The following is a 23,821-nucleotide window of genomic DNA, read 5'->3' as shown; positions in this document are numbered from 1 at the left end:
TCCGTTTCGCTTAAAAGCGGCAGTGATAATAGGAGTTCTCTTTTTCATTTAAGGCCCGAAGCTGTAACGAGCCTTTGTATGATCCTTAACCTTTCGAAGTCTGAACTCAAATAGATTGCACGAGCAATGAACTGTTGTTTCGCTAAAGCCAATATGTTTGCACCTTATAACTTAGGGCATAACTGAACGACAGGGTAGCTAATATTGTCTGATGAGAGTCAATCAGAGTATAATTGCAGATATCCAAAGACGACATACAATGTATAAATTGACCAAAAATCGTTTGCTAAAGGCTCGTGAAATCCATATACAGTCATTTTGTACGTCCTGCCTGTTTCTTGCGTGTTATCTAAGCCGATCATGATCGTCATGCGCATAAATTCGCAGATGCGTTTTCGAAATAGCATCAAATACCTTACCAGCTGGCTATAACAATACCTAATAGAAGATCACAAGGACAGATTTTTCATACGAACAGACACGTCTTTGTGCGTACAAACAGAGATAATTATCTTTTTAATAGCTGCTTCTACGAGTAGTGCTGAACCGTCGTTACCGCACGACCTGACGCTTTGCCCAAATAGAACATTATGGTATACGCCTGAAGACTAGAATAAATTCAACATTATACATTATGAATGTAATTATATTGAGAAACAATAATGACGGTGGTCACCCAGACCCTAATAATATAATACCACTAAAAAAAATGCACAACCTATTACGATATTACGAAATAGACTAGGACTACTGCAAACTAAACAGTATTTTCCACCGCACATAAGTAAGTATAAAGTAGGTTAGGTGTACGGACGAATTGCTGGATATAAATGGGACATCTAACTTGTGAGTTAATTATATAGCTGTGATGCAGTGGGTGCAATAACTTAAACATTTCTAGAAACCAAACATTTGATAGACATTAACAAAAGTGATTATATTCCGAAATCTCAAAACAACACTTAGGAAATAACATATTGATGATGATGATCCCTTTTGGTATTTCGGTCTACAATTAATTCCCTAGCTCTCAAACGCAATCTCCTACAATGGATATACAATCGTGGGCTAGACTAGACAAGAAAAACAAATTATCCTTATGATAGAAGACCTTTTGTTTAGAATATTCAGGTTAATTTCTCAGTATTCTATGATATTTTTCTAGTATTCTAAATTTATTGAAGACCTTCGCTCGATTTTCGCCATCATTCAGCTGAAAGCCTATCGGAAGCGTAGTACAAGTGCGTGCCCCATAAGGCAGTTTGCTGGCCGCAGCGATAAGATTGTAGAGGGTTCTCATGGTTGTAGGATTGGAGATCCTGTACCAGAAAGCGAAGATGGCTCTCAAATGAGTACAAAGTAGGCGTACATTGCCGCAAACTAGCTGTTAACAGTTGGCCTGTTTGAATAAAAGTCAAAAAAGACAAAGTCAATAAAAATGCAAGCTAGTTTATAAGTTCTACAACGTGGCCCAGAAGCTTACGTATTTTCCAGTACATTTTCTCGGGAACTATTGAACCGATGTCTGTGGACATTAGACGACATGAGGAAGGCCGAAAAATCGGGTTCAAAAAACAACTTTTTTGCAGCAAAATTCTTAGCTGGGAAGATGCTAGGAAGGGGGTAGACACTGAATCTAAGTAGCGTAATAATACAAAGATCTATGTGTATAGAGTTAGATGGTAGGATATAAATAGCCCTTCATATGCAATGCTATAACAGAAGAAGCGGAAGCAACGAGACAACAAAACACACTCATATAGACTCCAGCTTTATCAGTAAAAGTGGGCCGTTTGCCGAGCACTTTGCGCGGCTAGAAAAAGATGCAGATAAACAGAACTAAACTTGAAGTATTGTAAAAATCAATGGAAGTTAAATATCTTATTCACACTGAATACTAAGCATGTAGAGAATATTTCTTACCTTGGAACCTTAGGTTCTACCAATGCTGTTAGTATTCAGAATTGCCCTCAGCAGCCAGTGCAGAGAGAACAAAAGGCTCAGACGCTTAAGACAACTTGGTGACTTAGAATATAGTTCTATTTTCGGTGAAAAAAACGATTATAATTTACTAACTAAACCTTGTTGTACCGACAGGCTAAACCCAGTTTAAGCCCGAGCGGTTCTGAGAAACCGAATTTTACTTGGCGAGCAATTAGGTCATTGTACTAAACAGAAATCGACAAAGAAAAAAACAAGATTTTGCCGAACTCGTTAAAAGATCTTCATTCGAGTAAAGCCAACCTAAAAACTCGACCAGATCGAAGGCGGATAACTGCATTTAATTAAAATAATTTTCCTGACTGTTACCATCGTTGTACACTACAAAGTACTTCGCTACTATGTGGGTTCAATAAAAACGTATAGTCTAGTTCAAGGGTGGGCGAAAAAAGTGCTTATTATTTTCATTACGTTTTTGAGTACCGGAGCTAGATTATATCGGTCTGAAAGAGTGTACGTTATTTTAGAAGTATCGCTATATGACACTTCATTCCTCCTGCAAATGGTCGAATGATGCTAGGCTACGAGATCTGGATTATAAAATCGTTACTTTTTCACCCGGGCTATTTCTAGTTCTTTTTAAAACTTATCAAATTATTGTATTTTTTTAACTTATTGCAGCATCCTTCGGCATGGACTCAGTTCAAAATTAAGACTCCTGTTCTGATTAGACATAAATTATTAATAGTTATACCGGTAAAAGTTCCGAAGTAAAAGTTCTAAATCACAAATAACTTCCAGATAAACATCAGATAAGTGCCGCATCTAGCCGTTTCCCCGGATGATCTAATAACCCACTCTGTTCTCCTACTAATTAACGCTGTTTGATTTTGGAACACTCACGAAAATAATTACAATCCGGTCTTTTCAGGCGGCTGGCCTCTTGCCTGCGACAGCACCAGGACATTGGTAGGAATCACGTATGCCGTATCTATTTCCATACGTAAACTGGTAGGCATTGATGCCAATGAGTAGCTACTGAGTTCGCGACATCTCAAGTTCCCTCCCGCCATTGCTTTCAATCATCGACTCGTCCATCCGTTTCAGACAACATTGTGCTTACGATACTTGACGCCTATATAGCGCGATTAAATCCTAACTTTAAGTAGACAGTCTGGATACATCAGCGGAAGTACAACCACCGCTACCACTAACGAAAGGAGCTCGAGACAGCAGTCTGTGCCATTGACGCCCAGCTAACCGGTCTGGTCACTAGTATATATTCATACGATGTCTGGCAGCGATACCAATCCGTAGCAAAGTATCAGCAGGTTATTATGGATTTGTGGCTGAAGTGTCTCGACTGAATCAGGGTAGGGATTCAATGAGAGGGATTATAACTTCACTCCATTCCTGGGATCCAAATGTGTTAGTGGTGCCAGCGCGAGACAGTTAAAACAGCTAGTTAAAGCAGATTTGTGCAGCACTTAGTAGCATTCAGAGGCTCTCAAGCTATAGGATTAGGACAACATAGACCTACCACTAAGCTTGTTCGTAAAGGTGATCAGTGGAGCCGTAACGATGTCAGACGCCACTGTGGGAAACGCAGTAGCTATTGGGCTCACAGTGAGCGAGCAGTCGGTATCTCAGTGTCACCCAGTTGAATGTCTACCTTGCCTCTTTTCTCGCTTTCATTTTATGTCGCTGTCGTCATTTACGGCCTTCTCGAATGAGCCACTACGATATACTAAGATGGAAAATGCTAGGACAGCAGTCAAAATGTTCGTTCACACCTACCGAACGCGGTAGTGTCTACGGTGGGATGAGCCAAACGTGCGATACAGAAGTGCATAGGAACAGAGTTGTTACGCGGAGCTTTCGAAAAGAGGTCGTATTTGTTGTTGACCAAGCAATAGCCCTGGGTATCGTTTCATGTAGAACGTAGAGTTCTGCTATTCCTGGATGCAGCTGAAAGTGGAGCAGCTCTCTCGTAGGCAGATTCAAAGCATCGCGGTGAAATAAAGCCTCCAAACAAAAAAAAAAATGGCCGAGAAGGAGGTTCCGGAGACATTCATATGAGGACTCCGAATAGAACTGAGACATCTGCGCAATTCATTTATGATGGTGAGTGATGGGTTTCTTCTTCGAAGTAGTAGAACGAGTAGCCTCTAGTCCCACACAAAAAGGGTTGCCTTAAATAGAAAAAAAGCAGTTGGAGTAATGAGTTGTTAATTTACCTCACATCGAGTGCAACGATCCAGAGTCACATACTCTAAAGTTCGCGCAAATAAAGCAAAATATCTACCGCCATCTTTTCACTCTGTTTAGCCATTTTTCATTTTTGCTTCAGTAGTCGTCCTCGTTGAAAACTACGTTAAATATCGATACGAAGCACGTTTGGGTATCCTCCTTGGCCGTCAAATTATCTTTCATATCAATACAATACAATTATTTGTCAGGTATATTTAACTTTTTGTTATGCTGACCGGCCACGGGAAGCGATATTTCTGACATACATTCAAGCTAGGTACATCGACCCATACGGAAATCGATACTATCAGTGAAACAAATATGCTAACGTTCGCTGAAAAAAATGACACGGGTAATTGGCCTAAAAAAGGGAATACGCAAAAAGGACTCAAAATACGTAGCAAAGAGAGCATACATTTTTTTTTTTTATCTAGAGCTCGTTCTTGCTCCGGTCGCAGTTCACAGTTCGGCTATGAACAATATCATCGTATGCGGAAGACACGGCTGCCTAGAACGAAGAAGTCTCAGATCGGTTCTTTTCGTAAGCAGTCTGGTTCTGTTTCGTGGAAATTTTAATTAAGGAGTTCAGCGAAGATGGACCCGCAATGCATCAAGAGTAGAAAAATGGGCTCTGCTAAGTAGCGTAGAAAACGATCCATAAGCAAAACGAATGCGAATTCAGTGGAAGACCGTATAAATGTACAATACGTAATGTGCAACTAAACGTAACTACGTTGATTAGACTGACGCATCTAAAAAATTATCTAGGTGCCTCATTATTTATCGCCGAAACTCGCTCGTTTAGGCTGGATTTTTGAAAAATAAGGTCAACTTAAAAATCGTCGATACTGACGACAGTTAACATTCAATTGCTATCTGGATTGATAGTATACTTACAAAAAAAAACAGTAAAATTGGATTTTCTTGAACAAGTAACATCATGTACATTTGAGTCATTAGCATGACGCGGTAGTCAACGAGCGACAGCGGCGGAATCGCCGAATATCTTAACGATATTCTACAGCTAGACGTGTCGCCGCACCCCGACATACTCCTATTTCAATCAGTCCTACTTACAGCTCACACAATAAGTCCTTAAGCCGATCTCAACGCTGAGGTTTTCACAATCATACGCACTTTCCCTCTGCAGTGTAGTGTTAGCACGCCTCAACAAGCTTCTGCTGATGGACGATCTCGGGGATGCATGGGATCAACGAGCTTTGTTCAAGTGTGTGTGTGTGTGTGTGTGTGAGCGTGTGTGAGGCTGTGTGAGTGTCTCCGCTGTTCGTTCCACCAGCTTCCGCTAAAAAGAAAAGAAGACGATTATTTCTGGGCGTTGTATTTCTTACGCGTAACATCTCACTCCCACTTGCACACCCGAAACATCCGCGACATGCCTCTAAAAAAGCTAACTGTTAACCGGCTATAGCGGTATCGCTTAGCCGAATCTGGCACTATTGTGGAACCTTTTGAGGAGAGAACGAGGCTATCTGGCCGATACGTCCGACGGATTATTGACGGTTAGCGCTGGCCGTACTGACAAATATGTCTCGATTTATGATGGCAATAACGTATCGTCTATAATGCATCCAAGCGTGCGGTACGTGAAAGTCAGACCAAAAAGCCAATGGCACAGGGTGTCATATCAATGGCAAATAGCTAGATAGATGTCCTTTTTAAAATAATCGTGTGCTGGCAGTAAAATTGACTGGGTTTTCCCTTAATGGGAGTATACTAGTAGCAGTAATAATTGTCGTGGTAATGGTAGCAGTGCTTGTGTTCCGTGACAAATGCCCTGGCGCTAGCTACAGAACGTGACAGGAACGACTATGCAATAGCTATCGCCACTGTTGCATTTGCTAACTATGCGTCAGATTGAATTCATTCATTGCACCTCTTATGTTCTTTTTTCCAGGTATGTCGTGTCCGTAATGAATAGGTTTTAAATACAAGTCTGTGCAGTATTTAGATATGGGCGCATTGTTATTTAGATATGGATTCGTTACATCTTTGCAGAGGCTACACAATTTGTAAGAGGATTCATTTTGTGAGCTAATCAGTAACGTTATCAAAGATGTGATATATACGAAACAAATTTCGTCTGAGTCTGAAACACAAAACAAGAAAGCTCTGACACATGTCAAAAGTGCTTTTCTACATATGGTTCATCTTTCAAGGATGACTCTAAGAATGGATCCGGTATTTGTTACGACGATGCTTGCTACTCGACCCAGCCAACTGTTTGACACACTTACCTAGATGATAACTAGGAAGGTAATTCTCACTAATTTAAAAAGAAATAACTCATTTTGCTTAACAGTGTACGCTACAGTTCTGCTGAAGGAACTTGATTCGAATATACCATACGTTTATTTGGTAGTAAGAACAAGATCAAAACTAAAACTTAACGTCATACAATGACTTCCTTTTTTTTATTTATATCTCCCTGCTCAAAGTTGTACATGGTCATTGCCGCAGGGGAGGTGGCATAGAAACGTTTCACTTAGTTAATACATTTGACTAAATGATGAAGATAAATCATTGCGCAAAGTGATGATTGACGGAACAGTTTGAGGCTTGTCTTGGCTTTTGCAGATTTTACCTTTTTCATTGCAAGTTATATCATATATTATATCGACTGAAAAGAAAGTGTAACAAAGATGCCAAAGCGTTACAACCAGCGGGTATATATATCTGTATCGCATGTGTGCTTATAATAAGAGGCATAGTTAAGGGGCTGTTAGGGGTTGAATTGCAATGATTGGAAAAATACAAACTTAGGCTCCATTTTGAAACTACGGCAGGGGTTAGAGCTTGCCATGTAGTTAGAGCATGCAATGTAGAGAGAGAGATGCATTTTGTAGCTAGAGAAAGATCTGCTTGTGGAGATGCTCTGAGCCGTGGTTTCTGAGTTGCAAAATGAGTTTTGTGCGGACACAAATAGCAAAGCGAGTAACAAACAGTAACCGATTCATCTAAAGGCTTGCAGGGTTTAGCATTTGGGTTCGGTGTACGTAAAAATACCATATTATTTGCCTTGTTAAATAGATAAGCTAAAGCAAAAAAATACTGCATGGTTTCAGCAAACGAATATGTAAAGATAGTTTCCTCTTTGTTCCTACGCTATATATCCTTACTTTAATTTAGAAGGACGATAATTGCAGATAGTCACATCAGTAGGTAAATGCGAAACTGGCGCCACTTCACACTAAAGTAAATTTAATTTATTTGGTGATCTAATGCAGCTGTTACTTACGGCGGTTTTATGTGTCCTAATATGTCAGTTACGCTCGATGAGGTGTACTGATAAAAATCGACCTCTATGATGAGTCGTGAGATTCTGCATTAACAAGGTAACAGAGGTAACCAATGACAACGGTCGATTCCGGCGGCAAGAATTGAAACTTCCTGCCATCCATCATACTGACCAGGAATTATCATCTTTTTTAGTATATCGATTATTGTGTACAATCGATTTTCAAATGACGTCTTTACATTTTATAGGCCGTCATACGCCAGACTTCCACAGCAGGAGAATAAAGAAATCACCATTGGGGTAGCAAAAAGTGAAAAATAACAGGGGGGGGGGGGGTGTATTTCGATTTAAAATAAAATACGTACAAGCGTTAAAATTAAAGGTCGCCTGATCAGAAAAAGAAATTGTCAAACGAAAACCGTTAAGCTTTAAAACCTAATAACGTGTAACGGGAAATTCAGAATAAAACGCTGCTCAATGCCGTCCTTTCACCGTGATGTTTATTCGAAAGGTGTCCACGAGTGTAAGCTGTATATCGTCAATAGATCTCCTTGGCTGTTACGGGTTCATCCAACCAAATGATGATCTGGTAGGTAGAATATAAGATTCTTAAAGGAAATCGTTGGATATTCTGTACGAGTTTTTGTTTACAAAAGCACTGAATATATTATGTGCTATATATATGGTACGCTAATGCTATTGTTGCGTGTGTCTTTACGCCTGACGTATCTGACTTATTCTGTTGTGTCAGAGATTTCTTTTGCCTTATCATTTTTCTAAAAAATATTTGGATAACATTTTTTTTTATATTCAACTTGTACTTTGAAAGCCAATAAAACAAGCTGTCTTTTTATCTGTGTCGAAAGGCCTATTATCATTTCCCTATTCTGTGTGACTATCACCATAATAATGATTTTCAGAGAACCCTCCATTGCCACTCTAATTGAACCTATGATGAGGGTCCAGTTACATGAAACTAATACGCTGACCGTGGAGAGTTCGCGCAAGGCCATTGACGCGATGTGGTGTCCCCGCCTAAACACCGTTGGCGGTTTCTCCTCGCCGCAGAACTGTTCCGCTTGCGCGGAGAGATGCAAACCGAGCGCACCGCATGCGATCTAGCAAGCATTTTCGACGGTGAACCGCTGACTGCTCTTTGTGGCTGGCTTTGGGTGCAACTATTGCTGCTGTTGGCAGATCGCCGCCGTCTGCCCCTAGGGGTAAAAAGTTGCCTCATTAGTCAGTCGGTCAAACCGACGAGTTTCGAGGTCGAGTCCATGACTGCTGCTCACTGCTCATCGCCCTCCAATGGGCCGACCTACCCAGCGACGTGGACGGCGACGATCATTGCCAACGTCGTCCTAGCCTAAGTTCTAGCCTTAGTCATAGTCAGAGAACGCAGTCAGGCCGTTACCCACAGGAGAACAGCACAATGCAGGCTGCACTGACCTGGGATTGGGAAGTAGGGAAGCGGCCATACAGCGGTAGTCGGACGAACGAGCTGGTGCTTCCTCAGCCGAAACCAACTTGCGTATCGGGATGGTAACTACAAGCCTTTATGACGAAGGCGGCATTTCTACATGCGGCTCGTGCCTGTCTGCATAAACATACAGCACTTACGCGCGCACAAACACACACATTAGACACGGCACATACTTAGTGCAGAGCAAAAGTGGCTAAGCATAGAAATCAAATAATACTCCAATCTCCGCTGTTTGTATCTATAACGAGAGAAAGGAAATGGGAAGAAGTAAATACATTATTGCACAGTTACGTTCATTGGAACCCCATGCAGACGTATCTAGGCACCTAAATAGAGAAGCAAGTATTAGTACCTAGTACACATATAGGCAGTTTATGGATTGCCTGTAAAGCTGACTGAAAAATGATTTTGCCAACATGGTCTATAGAAATTAATATTCGCGCTCATTATGCACAAACACTGGCACTCGCTAGTATTCGTTCCATATGAATTTAAATAACAAAAAACCAAGTTTGTTCTCTTCCGTAAGTACTTGGACAACGAATGGGCCATCTCGAAACAAAGAAGATATTGAAATCAACGAAAAGATATGAACAACAAAGATGATAACATGAAACTCTGTGTTTTTCAATGCTTTTTGTGTAACTGTTTTTTTAATGAAGGTTTTTACAAGGTAAATTATGACAAAACTTAATTCGTACCAATTATATAGTTTTCTTAAGCCGTTCGTTCGGGAATCAAAAGAGATGATTTTAACAGCGTCTTCGCAGTACAAGATGTAAATGACCTAGTCCCGTCTGAGTGAGCATCGATTTAATGATCGTTAATATTACAAACGTTGGAGTAATCACAATAAGCAAAACAAGTTCGTATAGAGGTGCATATGTTTCTTTCCTGATCTAGCGCTTCGAATGCACAGAAAAGCTCCATGGTTTTACCTTTTGGTGACTGACGCTACGCGCAAAATGTCGCGTATATATCATCGAAAACCGCGTAGTTTACTAAATTTTCTTTTAAAAATTATATACGTATATTATTACAGAGTGCGTATTATTATTGTATGATATTTCAGTCTTTTTGAATGTCCAATCGTAAAGAACTACAGCTTTGTTATCAGTAACCAACCCAACTGTTCGTGAACTTCCTGATGATTTTAGGTGGTCACGCATTTCCGATCCTAATCCTGTTACATAGATAAACTGAAATGCGGTCCCGACAAACTGTAGTGAGCTTCATACAACGAGCGTGTCTGAGCCGACTTAAACGACACGGCAAACTTCAAATTGACGTACTACAAATGCAAGTGAAACTTCAAAAGTTACTCCCAGAGTGGACTGAAAAAGTCGTTAATTTGCAGGTTAGGAACCTCTGTTATCGTAGTCGGCTGAGCAAAATATATGGCCTGCGGAAGTGGCTTTCAAATAAACGTATTGTATTTTTCTACGGGCAGTATTTTTTAACTATTTTATGTATAAACAGTGTATAACGATAAAAAAAAAAAAGCATCATATTACTATATTCTATGTATTAACATAGACTTGCTTCGAGTTATACTCATCCAGTACGTACACATCGATAGTTAAATAACTACGTATCGAATTAAAGATCGGCAACTCATTTCCACCGAAGGCTCCGCGTTTCTAGCTGGCCTTGACTGGGTGTAACATGGGTCGTCAGTCCCAATCGTATTAGTCGTATGGTATTGTTTTATGCCTGCCCTTATTTCTGGAATCAGCGCAGAGCTGGTTTAGTAACGGAGCGCGTTTCAACGATAGATTTATGAGAACTGCCTTCATCCACGAAGATTATGTAATGTTCGTTATTTTCCAGGAAGTCACCATGAACTGCTTCTGCATAAATAACTACCCACTGTTTTAGGTGGAAGGATACCCTTTACTTAGTGACGAAATAGGTTGCAAAAAGCGGCGGAAGAAAGGCTAGCTGGGACAAAAGTAGAAATTAGGACACGGTATGTAAGCTCACGGGTTTCGTTATTAATAAGAGCGCTTAAGTTAGTCAAACGACCGTCAACATATATATAATGGGTGCTAGGACTCTTCATGGAGCTAACTGACTCCTTGGTCTTTGAGGATGCAAACTTTATTCTACAAGAGTAGCAGATTGATCTCTGTAGTCCTGGGCAAGATCTAGCGCTGACACCAGTCTCAAAAAACTTGAAAGTTAACAAATTCTCGTCGTTTCTAGTCGCTTACATTGCGGTAGAGCATAAGAGCACCAAAGAAAAGGGATCTATACGTGAAGCTTTAAAATTGCGTAAAAATATTTCGTTCAATTGAGGTTTCTTCGGTCGTGTGCCATTCTGCGTTTGTGATTGTGTCGCCCTATAGCATCATGTGCCTCGCCAACCGTGTTCTATGATTTTGCATCGCGATTACCCTCTGTTTGTGGTAAGTTACGACTTCGTTCTAAAAGCGTAGATACGCGTAGACAGACATATTCATGTGATGCATAAAATACGCTGACCAGATTTGGTTGCGGATTTTTTGAATAAAATGTCCATTATCGGTATGGGCGGTCGATCTCTTCGCGGTGCCGCTTGGCATAGCGCCGTCTCTCTTTCTCATCTCCATAGGAGCTTACTTGGTATATGCATTGGACTTTGAAGAGCCTTACGCAGGTGTTCAATCGCTTGGTTCGTATGGATTCTCAACACAGTGCAGCATGTTATCCGCAGAATGGCTTTGTTGACTTCCATTGATTAACCTGAAGACCCCTTATTCATGTGTAACAAAGTATTTGCATTCAGGTTAGCGAATTATTTATGAGGTGCGTTCCGAAGTTTCTTTTTCCCGAGTAGCACCACTTCAAGTATCCTAAAGTTGTGCTAGTTACTACGGCCGTACATTATTAAGAGACGCTCGCTTGCACACTTCAAGATATAGCCTTTTCGAATGAACTATAGCCGCGTGAGATCAAACACATTATAAAAGAGATGAAACATTCTACACTTGACAATATAGCTACACAAAGTATGCCATAGGCATAGTTCTTCGAATGGGAATTTCTGCTTAAAGTTCGAGGTAGTCTAACACATAGAGCGGAAGCATTTCTAGAACATTTCAATTAAGCTATAGATAAACGGCAACACAAGTCATATAACCTTCGTAATAAAAACTGATTTTCTTGAGTTGGGCTTTTCTCACTTTGTTTTTTGACGGCTGTATTCAGATAGCTCCTGGCTCTTTTATAAAGGCCCATTTGCTGTCAATCATTGTAGTTAATGATTGCGCGTTCTTCAACGATTGCGGGGGTGTGTTACGACTGGAAGACGAACACGCCAATACGATCGATGGCTCAAACCTACGACGAATAGAGTGGGTATGAAGTGCACGGGGGTTATTTGTACTAGAAAGTAACTCCATCTTCCTTTACTAACACGACGAGTGTAATATACAAATAGGTGATACGAGACGTATTTTTACCAGAGCGAAAGATGCAAATCGTCAGTGAACGACTCCAATTCCGTATCTAACAATAAACCTGTACAGTTGCTGTGCAGTTTATTGAGGATACGGCCGATAGTTCTTTCTAAAATGTTGGTCAGAGACATTTCTTTATAGAGAACTCTATCTACTTAATAAAGTTGTTTCACAAATCATACCGATTTAACTATGTGGTAGTAGTTAAAAAAAAAACAACAATTTCCCTAACAGACTAGTAAATGTTATCATAATACAGTGGTAAAATTTAATTACCTAATTAAAAAATCTAGTAAATCGCAACCTGGTGAAGATATGATTTTCTTTTCTGGCCGCATTTAGCCATTTTATGTAACAACACGAAGCTTATACTTGGTTCAAACATGCCTATCGCTGAGTCCACTTGCTAATCGAACTAATAGTGATTCATTAAATTGATTATACTGTCGGACCGAAATTTTCGACGACTTCAAGCGCTGGAAGATGAAGAAAACGTGAGTCAAAAAGATCGCCTTAACCATTAACATTCTAAAACATTGGCTTTTCCTAATCGTATCATTATTTTATATATAATCTTTTGAAATATCTAAAATAGTGCTACGCAGCATCCGGTGAGACACGAGGAGAGAGTATACGAACTCGGTGTCACAAAAGCTATTGCTTTTCTCGCAGAAAAACGCAATACGAAGTACCGAACACTTTCAAAACATCTGTACGTTCCAAACCCTATATTACATCGTATCTTCTGTTGTTGCAGTTTGGAACCTGCTCAGGATTGGGAAACAACTTAAATTATAGCTTCAATTTCATTTAGTCTTGTTTTAATTACTAATATGTTTATCGGATGCTTACTGTGGGTCGAGCTAGGCTTACGATGATTATGATAAGTAACGATAGTGATAATAACATGGGCTGTTTGTTATCATGGAAAAAAAATTGCTATCTATGGTAAACGTTTGTTCAAAGTTGCGAACGACGAATATAACTGGTATCGGAAGTGATAAAGCGGTGTTTCCACGATAGCTCATTAATACACACAAAAAAAATTCCAGGATCAATTCGATTTTTCAAAGTAGTGCTTAGTAGAGACAAGGTGCAGATGTTATTATAGCTGATTGGATTAGGTAGCCAATATACGATCTTGGTAAAAAAATATGACAGCAGCGCTAACTTTTGCAAAATAACACAACAGATAAACGTAACTTTTGGTCTTCATAGGAAAGTTTGCATAAGGTTCACAGCACATCCACAATTGTTCAGGTACCGTCAATGAATAGTTTTAAACCCGAACAGGCACCTCCGTTTACTTATACAGAAGTTGACTTTGGCTGGTTCGATTTACTGTCTTCATAATAGCAATGAGAAATTGCTTTTCCGTTGGTTTGGCCAGTTACAAAGGCCGTAGATTTCGAGTTGGTGCCGGATTTTCGCTTTTCCTGCCAGGATTCATTAATTTCAACCGAGGCGTTGACGTCTGGGCAAGCAGCCAAAAGTGCATAGCTAACATATTCAAACCAAATAGCCACCTTTGTTAGCAGATCTTGAAATCTCGTTACACTGCCGCTTATGTCTTGCTTTGCTTCTTCATAGCAATTATAAGTTTAGCTCTATTAGGGAAAAATCTTACGTGGGAATTGTGCACGTTTTTGAAAGGTCGCCACAGTGTCTACAAATGTGTTAAAGATGATCAATAGCCGTACGCAAAGTACGATGGCGTCAGGCTCGTCGAAGTCGAGAACGTTTTGATTCCGTCTATAGGTACCGCATGTTATACATTCTACCTGTAAAAGGGAGAAAGTGGATAACAGTGCTTCGGCAATATTTAAAGAAATGATTTCAGCAACAACCGGCGTTAGATGCCCTTTGAACTCGTTCTTGGAAAACTCGTGCACGGTATTTACGTGAGACTGCACTGATACATTCGTCAACTGGCCAACGATCTTGATTCGAAACTACGATAAATAAAACTCCCATATATTTACATATAAATGTTAGGCTGTCTCGGGCCCGTATCGTTCAACGTACTCAATTAAAGGGGCCACGACATATGTATAAATGTCTTTCTTGCGCTGTTTGTACGCTGGATAATACAAAGTTTGCCATACGCCCGACAGCTAAAAGGAACGCTGTGGAGATAAAAAGTATGAGAGGAACTGGAATAGCGTTAGCTATCAGCTGGTAAAAATCTGTCATATTTTCGTCGTCTAACCAATACCCTAACCTTAATGAATAACCTATTAATAACCTAAATTCCTCCTTTATCCACACATCTGAAGAACTATTAAAACGAAGACGTGTTTTAATAATTCAGAATGATGTAGAATCTAAATTGCTATTGTAGTTTACTTTTGTAAGATCTGGCTGTCCCGTTCGAATGGCCGTCTGTGTAAGCGTATTTGTGTGAAGCACCTCCACCCAACATCGTGTATATCTAGCAAAAATACAAGCCCTTTTAATAATATATATACATATATATATATATAGTTTTGCGCAGGACTTCTATGCATTTCGTACTTCGTTAATTCCTAGATTTCACCAGAACTTGATGGCATTTTTGGTACGAAGACAACATTGTATTTAAAATTGTTATCGAAATATATAGTTACTTTAGAGCAACATTTTCTTATTATTTATATATTTTTATGTTACGTACAAATGCGTTGCTAATATACGACAAATGAAATGGAGATAAAAAATATAACTTACCCAAATATGCATTTATAAATTAATAAGGTATCAGTCACCCTTAGTTGTTTGCCTGTACGGCTTCATCCGAGTGCCCGACACTGGAACCACCTTTACAGGTTTAATTAAAACGCAACAAGCGCAGGTAGCATAAAACTGATATTCTTCTATTTTAACTTATCGAAGTGTCCTCAGCCCGGTGATACTGAGTTGTCTGCATTAAGTTGTACAGTATTTTCTGTACTGGACGGAATAGAATCAAATGATCAGCTCAAATTTACTGGACTTACTCGGGTCCAGTATGGCGATCCAGAGAATAGGTGCAGAGAACCTTACTTAGAGTGTTTTATGTCTCGCTTTGCCTGTTGTGACTGCTAGAGCGGCGAGCTTCGCAGAGGTAATTTACATCACAAAACACCAAACGGCCTATCGCAAGGCAATCTACATCTCCATGTCAATGGTCGACTACACCATGCGATACCCTGGCCTTGCTGTCTCTTACCTCTTCCCCGAACAAACCCCAATCGGTTCCCCTTCTTCTTAGCGTTCCATACATTCCGCCGTTGTCCTTACGTAAGATCCATTCTTTTTGTTCAAGTTGCATAGCATAGTATGACAGATCTGCCCGTCCCGTTAGAATGTCGGTTTATATTAACCGTATATCGGTGTGCACTGATCTCCCAATCATCACGAATGCTAGGGATAAATGTGCTTATTATGTTAGCAGGTATTACCCGAAGTATGAGTCACATCAAGAAGCTTGTCTGAAACCGCCGGCTTCACAATGGAAGTCTGTACAGCCAATAATGCCTGCTACTATAGTAAACCAACATCCAATGGGGTTGTCGTATAGCTGTGCACCTACGGAAATGTGTGCGTCTAGCGCATCAGTCTATTACATATGGACTATTTAACTTTAGTTAACCAATGCGACATAATACTCGTGTTCTGGTTATCTGGTTCTGGTTAATATAGTTTGAATGTTACGCCAAAAACAGTAAGCGTTCTCAGACGATAGGCACATAGCTAACTGTTTGTCGGCCTCGTGAACTGTATCTTATCTGTTATACTAACTAATCATTAATAAAAGGGGTGACTGTTTGGGTAACCAATGAAGGAGGCAATCTAAACAAAATATGCAACGCCTTGCTGACGCATGCAGTAGAAGGCAATCTAATTTCTCGTTCTATTTCATACTAAATAAAGGCGTTTACTTATAAAAAAAAAAAACATTTTGCATCTACCTATAACACCAAAAAAGTGAAGCCCTATAGATAATTTTGCTGCGGAAAATTTCTGTTCGTCGTAGTTTTTAATTGCGCAGGCGCGTAGCGGCAAACATGTAACGCTTAATTTTTGGTTTGTTTTCGCCGAAAGTGCATACATTCATATTATAAACTTTAAAAAAACAGAATTTATAGGACGGCCAAATCCGGTTCATATCATACATATGGGATATGTTAACCAAATTTGATCACTGTAGTTATTATACCATCATTTCTTTGCTTGGAATTACGATTATTTCATTTTTATGGCAAATTCAAATCTGCAGAGGTTTCGACTATCACTAAAAGCCTGAGGCGTACACAAACCAAGTTGAGCCTATTATCTAATTTTTTCATATCCTTTAAGGAATTCCTTTATTGAAAAAACTCGAACCTACCTACGTAAACTGGCATACGCAAACTGTATTTGCCAAAAGTTCGATAGTTGTGTGATCGTGTATTAAATAAGTATTACAGTAAATACTTATATTTAAACGTTTATGTGGAAGATTTTAAGGATATCCGCACCCGGATGCGTTCACGAAAGCGTGCCATTATTATTACAATAGAACGCGTATTTCTATAGTCACAGAAACCAAAAGAAGAATGAAAGCAGAAAACAAGTGGCCGGAAATCCTTCAAAAAAAAATGTACCATTTAAATAATTTGGACGTGCAAGGCTAAAGTGAGTACGTGCGTAGAAGGAGCAGCACGCTTATACCGATAAAAGTAGCAAACGATAGATAACAGTATTTATAAATATTCCGAATGTAAGCGTATGCCAAGCAACCTTTGGCTGGAAATAGATTATTTCTTAGAAGGTAACTAAGCAGTATTATCATCATTTTTTACGCTCTCTACTTCATAGAGAAGTGTAGGATCCTGCTACAAGAGGTGCTATGGCCTATCGTAGCGTAGTAAACGCATGCATTTGTTTTTGGACCAATACTATGTAAGGACATGGTTTTGATATGAGAATTCTCCTATAAATGTAGATTGGCTCTTTAAGGGAAGCAATCAAAGGCTTTGAATCGATGAGGTCGTGTAGCTAAAAAATACTGAACCTATTTAAATGATCTTTTTCAATCAGTTTAAATCGACACTTTACTACATTTTATGGCAATAAAAAAAAATAAACTCGTAATATGACGAGCCGAATTAAACTTGTAAGATTATAGATCCAGCTATATCAGCCCTTAACCAAGAAACGAAAACGCTAAATATTAAAAAAACTTTCACCGGTGATAAGATGTTTATGCACACGCAAAAACACATAACTTCGTTCTATTTTATTCTTCCATGTGCCGCCATAAAGGGCCAACTAGCTAAATAGACTGCAGAAAAACAGCGACAGATTTGAAGTCACCAACAGTCACAAAAGGATTCCGTCCGTTTTTCTCTTCCAGCAGAATGACACGTTTATTAATTGTTATCTGTCGCTGTCGTCGTCTCCGTCGTTTCTTTCCTTGTTGTCAGGCTACGGCCGTTCGGCCTTGTTCGATGTCAATCGGTCGTAAGTTTTCCGTTTAGTTTTTGTTCAAGCCTCTTGACAGTGTCAGTCAAGCCACACCGGACAAGATGTCGACTCCGGCGCTAGCTCTGTTGTTGTCAGCGAACTTTGGCCAGTGCGAAGCCGCTATGCCCTGTTAGTTTGTCATAGACACACCAGAACGTAGCTAGGGTGCTCGTGGTAGCATGATTACGAGTAGCAGCGTTATTCATTTATCTTCACGGAAAAAAGCCAACGTGAGAGAGGTCATTATCGGACTGTTGCGTTGTTTTGTGATAGGACCGGCTTTAGCTCTCAGAAATTGTTTCCTGTCTTGAATCGGCCTCAATATGGTCACGCTAGCTGTGGCAGTAAATCGTCCTGCTACTGATGGTTGTAGTGGCACAAGTATCACAGTACGAACGAGCTGGGGAGGCAACTGAAGCCGGAGCTCTTCCTCATAGCAGCCTGTGTGTGGCAGAAGCGACGCTGGTTAGACCTCTTTCTTTCTCTTCGAAGTTGGCTTTTTGCTTGCCTTTCTCAAGCCACAGCTGTTAAGTATAGAAAACAAAAGAAGTTAAACACTAGAGTAATCAAGTTGCCGCTAGATCGAGAAATGACACATGGTCGGACGCTTTATGCTTTGCTGTTGCTTTCAACGCCTTAACCGCTAATTTTCTCCTTCACCCTTTTGCCCAAAGAGTAACACATCGTTCAGTTAGGAGAAAAACAAAGAGGCGATACATAAATACCAGCAGGATATAACCTAAACCTCGGTGAGAAGCTCGAACGACAGAAAAATCGCATGGAAACTACCTTTCGTAATCCTATAAAATACTTATTCGTCAAGTCACTAACTTACTGGTTCTTACTTTGAGAGAGAGAGTTTCGTTAAGTTGTCAGATTTATTGACAACATCGTGTTGTGTATCGATAACCTAGCTTGCGGAGAAAGGTTATAAAAAAAGTTATATTTCTTTTGGCTTCTTTCACGATATATGAGTTTGGCAAACTAACAAGAAGCTTAAGCTAAACTTCGCAAAAGAAACAGTTTTTCTTATCACAGACTAAATTGTAGAAGTTGCTAAAACTTTAGAGCTCCTGAACTTATGACGTCATGTAAGGCAGAGTTAACATTACTCGGCAAATGTTTCTTGCGCAAATACGAGTTCTATATTCTTGTGTAGCATTTCCGTATATATTGTCGAGCAAAAAACGCGACGTCTTTAGACAAATATCCTATACTTGCCTCTCACGTACTTTCCTTATTTACTTATGCTTTCCTCATCTACTATCTTTATGGCAAATTTTTGAAAGGGATTGTTTGTAAAGCGCAAATTGAAACCTGTTTTTGACTGTTCCGTATGTAGACGAGTTGATCTGCTTCCTAGCTGACTATAGGCGAACACGGTGACATTCGCCGGTAGCTTCAGCTTCAATATTAGAACACTATAGAAACTGTTATTAGATAGGCCTAAACTAAAAAGAAAAGTTATTTTTTTAGACCACGAGCTTTTATTTCACAGCTTTGAATTTAAAAAGTGTGCGAAACATTGATAGCTTCTTTTTTGTTTTGTCTTCTTATCTCTAGAACGGTGAGTGATGAAAAAAATAACTTTTTTTTTTTTTTTTTTAAATAATCGGTAATATATTTGGTAAATTTATTTGCTCTTCCCCCAGACGGTGGCATTAGGGTTTTGCAAGCTCTACGTGCCTTTGTTTATCGCCAGGAAATTATAAATCACATTAGATATAATGCTCGTTTTAGTCCGACCCAAGTTGGCCAGTGCCTAGCACTGCCTTAGAAAACCAATTTCGCTTTTTGGGGCAATTAGTTTTAATAATAACATCGTAAGAGCAATTATACTACATAGTTTAGATCGTGGCCTACGTAGTTCTGTATCCTCTATGATTTTGACTTCTCACTTTAATACTGCTGGCCTAAAACTGACGGAGCATACTATAGAAAGACAAAAGTTTTTTCCCCGTACTTATATATACATAAAGGTGACTTCCGCCTAAAGGCTACCTTCAGTCACCAGCGGATGGAAGCGAGACTTGATTCGCTGGTAACTTGGGCTAGCGATAATCATATGGCGCTACACATTACCCTGATCATTTGATTTGTTTATTAGTGAAATATCTATTAACCACTTGAGCCTATGTAAGTTATTTAGAGTAAGGAGATACGTAAATTTGTTTAGTGGGTTCAACACCGACAACAATTTAACAACGGGCTATCTGCATCATGTATGCCTACTTCATACATTTACCATCAATTATCTACTTAAAAAGTTACTATCTTATAACACTTTGACTTTGACCTGTAGTGACAGATTTTTAATAGAAAAACATCTTTAGGCAGTTTATTTTCAAGAGCACTCAAATACTATATCTACTTTAAGTCAGAATTCAGCATCCTTTTTTTTTAAATTTTCTTTTTTTAGCTAGAGGTATTACAGACAAAGCGTTTTGAAATATCTTACACTAGATAGTATATTAGGCGCAAAAAAAAAAACACGTTTGAATCCACCATTTCTGTTCGAAAAAAAACCGAAGTCTTTTAGAGCGTGTATTATTTTTTTCTAAAATAGGTGATTTAGTCCAAGCAGACAAGTGTGCTTCGGTTCGCTATCACTCCCACAAGATCGAAACTGTTCAATTGAACGGAACTCGTTAAAATTCAAAGCCATTACAACCATACCCAACAGACTCATACATGAAATGTACATCAGAGCTCATCGAATACAACAGGCGACCGTGAAAAGGAAGTGGTCAAAGATCAGAGAATGCGACTGCCTTGAGCTTTCGCTATATCGAATAGACATGAGCCTTTCCAGGATAGTCGTGTTTATGTAGCTATGTATGGGTCTGTATAAATGAATCCGACACATTTGCTCAGCTCGGTTCGTCCAAAAGTAACATAAGAAAAAAATTCTACCACAGTAATCAGCCGTATATACACACCCTCAGGAGTGTTTCTCGTGAAGTGGAACAAGGCGAAAACCGATAACGTCTCTATATCGCACCGCGAGGTTAATCTGCAAAAGGAAATTTTAGCAGGACTGGCAGCGGCGCTGGGTGGACATATTGAATCGAACGTCCCAATTTTACTGAGAACAAGCGGAACGATAGTTGAAAGCGTCATGAATTTAAGATTATTCAGCACGATTGAGAGCTACATCTGAATAAATTCATTCTTAAAATAGGAGTTTGGATATATTTTGACATTTCATTTTATAGCGTCATTAACAGTCTCGAAACTCTACCGAACACGAATTTGCCTTTTCGTTGTCAGAGCTCTTATGGGTTGAATAAATGGATAAAAAATTTATTTAGATGCTTTTTGAGTAGGAACTAAGGCTTCGAATGCATGGTTCCTTACCAAGGACTAACTCGCTCGACGAAATCTCTACTTTTTATTTTTACCATAGTGTGTTACAGTTATACCTTAATTTGTATTTGTGAATACAGTTTGACTACCACGACCTAGATTCTACTGCGACTCTGACTCGTGTAACGAGTATCCGTCGTGTTTTGGCTTCTTGCCGATTCGTTTCCCCTTTACGTTCCCCTTTAAGGAGTGATTAACTCGCTGCGTTGGCTCTCGTGCACTGACATCCGTTACGCTCGCGGTTACCTCATGTCCGTGGAAACTATACAACGATATATATATATATATAATGCACGAGTCGATCAGAAACGCCAATCATATTTATAAACCATTATTGTAGGAAGGCACCCGGCTTAACAAATCGTTAGCTCAAGCTACACTCTGTGTATTGCAGATAATTAGGCCCATAACTATACATGTACGATACTTATCCTCTCAAGAACAAATCTATCTTCTTAGCTTTTTTTGTGGTGGTATTTCCACAAGAATTGGTCAGCGGCAACAATTAGACGACTACTAAGTCGCATCATGAGTGAGACGTTGCTGTTTACCCCCCTACAGCTCTGTTTTGACTGCTGGCTTTGCCAGATCTTATACTGCTCAATAGGAAATGGCTTGAGAACGATGTAGGCGTTGAGAGCTTCGTGAATTTCGGGAGGGGTCACCGAAGCCCAGACCACAAACCACAAGGTTGTACTATTAATTTCTGCCCGATGCTATCGCTACTGTCGTCTTGGCCGTTGCTACAACTGCTGATACAGCACAAACGACGCTGCTACAGGCCTCCTTAATTAAAAGGGAACTTCAGACCAGTACGTATAATAGCCCGAGTCCTGATAGAATCATATGCACCCTTATATTGTCATTTTGTATTTTATACATACGAAGGCTTACAATTAGCTGCTTGATCGAACACCGGCGGTCGATATCTTTTCAAACGCTGACAAATGTTTTTACAAGCACTTCGCTAGCTTTTAGCGCAAAATATGAAATCTCGGCCATGCGCATTAATAGTACCGGTTATTACAGGTTAACGTTGTGGGCGTGAGCACGACGTTGTCCTTAATAACGCTTCTGTACGGGGGCGCAGATTCACAAAAGCAGCGTCGTAAGATAATGTATTAATCTATAAATATATGCTTGTTCATTAGTTGTGTAATTGTGCCCGGGTAGGTTTAAATGGTTCGTTCCCAAATGTCAGCCAACGAGCCGACGACATGTAAAATAAGGTCTCTGATCTTACTTCCGAATAATAGAAAAGATATTCCGCCGCCGTCTACATTTTGGAGATAAACAAATAGCTTTTTTTGAGTAGAAATTGCGACAGCACCCGATAGCAAAGAGCCCTAAAAAACTATGAATGTTTAGTTTGCCATCTTTTGGATCCAACATTGAGGTTTATCATGCAAATTCTCTCATAGAAAATGGTAACACATTCCCTACATTAAGAAACAGTAGACGTACTCAAGGTTTCATCTGCTGTAGTCAGACCCAGGTTACGCTGAACGATGTCCATCGTTACGGTACGTATATCGTATTAAGTCAATCATACGAAATTCTGCATTTATGTATATATGGAAAAAAAAAATATTTGCACGTAAACGCAAACTATCTCATTCGTAGGAAATCTACAAAAGATAGATTTTGATAGTAATAATAATAATAATAATGGAACCAAAACCAACTGAGATTTTTAAAATAATTCCAGATCTTATATCTGCGCGAGCGGGTGTTGCCTAAGCGTTCAGGTTAAATGAATGTCGGATTAGGATGTATCAGATTTGTCGAGTATTCATTGCCAACACTGGCAAGACAATAGATAGAGGCAAGACAACAAATATTCCTGCTGTCTTCTGTGTAAAAGTTCAATTATTATATGAGTTGAAGGTGCTGCGTTAACAATTGTTTGCTACAGAAAAAAATCGAGGTAGTATAGCAGGTATCCAGATTTCAATAAATAGGCGCCGCATTTGGATCAGTGCTTAACGAGAAAGGCTTCGTTCAGGTTCCTTTTGATCCTCTCCCTTTGGTCGTCTGCCTGCATTTGTGCTCGCTCTAGCTTAACGAAAGTTGGTATCACACTTTTTACTATAGAGCCAGCGTAAACACGTCGGTCCTTTACATTCAGATTCTTAACGAACAACATAGCCATACTGGAAATAATTGCGAGAAAAGTAGCCCTAAAAGCATCCCAATCGACACAATGCAGGTACATTGAAAGTGACTGTGTTACCCGGACTGCTATATATGACCGCGTAACCAGCAGCCTCTTTGTCCTTCCCATACACTCAGTAGGCGCGAGGCTTTGTAAGGAATCGGGCCTAGATGGCCAAATTCTCCACGAGCGACTGTTGATGGACAGTTAGACAGGCTGAGCGACTACAGGCTAGTTATCAGCTCAAAACGAATCGACTACATTCCACATCCAGCATATTGTGGTTCGGTTTGCAACATTTGCTGCCAATCAATCTTGAGGGTAGAAAGAAGCTGCTATTCGAGAGACGGGAGCATTTTGGCGATCTCGATTCTCTATCTTTAGCCTTCAGCTTTTGGCTTCAGATTCGGAGTGCTCGCTTAGAACGGTGGTGAGGCTGACTGCAGCCCTAATGTGGATTACAC

At 39.7% G+C, this 23,821-nt stretch overlaps 1 protein-coding gene and 1 long non-coding RNA gene across 5 annotated transcripts in view; one reads left to right on the top strand and one right to left on the bottom strand.

The window, feature by feature from the left end:
• Positions 1 to 1,097: 1,097 nt before the first annotated feature.
• Positions 1,098 to 5,402, bottom strand: LOC111263965 (uncharacterized). Its single transcript, XR_002682548.2, has 3 exons — positions 5,269 to 5,402; positions 3,482 to 4,133; positions 1,098 to 1,399 (listed from the first exon to the last, which is right to left on the bottom strand). It is a non-coding gene; the product is annotated as an uncharacterized LOC111263965 (long non-coding RNA).
• LOC111263964 (uncharacterized) overlaps positions 3,944 to 23,821 on the top strand; it is a 29,395-nt gene continuing 9,517 nt past the window's right edge. The window contains exons 1-3 of one of the 4 annotated variants that reach the window (XR_015312500.1): positions 5,609 to 5,791; positions 8,368 to 8,989; positions 10,088 to 10,373. Coding sequence is in view for 3 of the 4 variants with exons in the window: in XM_022839505.2 (XP_022695240.1) it covers positions 4,017 to 4,065 (49 nt within the window). In the remaining variant the exon portion in view is untranslated. The other 3 variants (XM_022839505.2, XM_086969883.1, XM_022839506.1) reach the window with 3 other exon arrangements.

Source organism: Varroa jacobsoni, unplaced genomic scaffold (genome assembly GCF_002532875.2).
Source record: "Varroa jacobsoni isolate VJ856 unplaced genomic scaffold, vjacob_1.0 scaffold_805, whole genome shotgun sequence".
Taxonomy (NCBI): domain Eukaryota; kingdom Metazoa; phylum Arthropoda; class Arachnida; order Mesostigmata; family Varroidae; genus Varroa; species Varroa jacobsoni.
The sequence above is the reverse complement of the archived record's forward strand: the minus strand, read 5'-3'. Positions and strand labels throughout refer to the sequence as shown.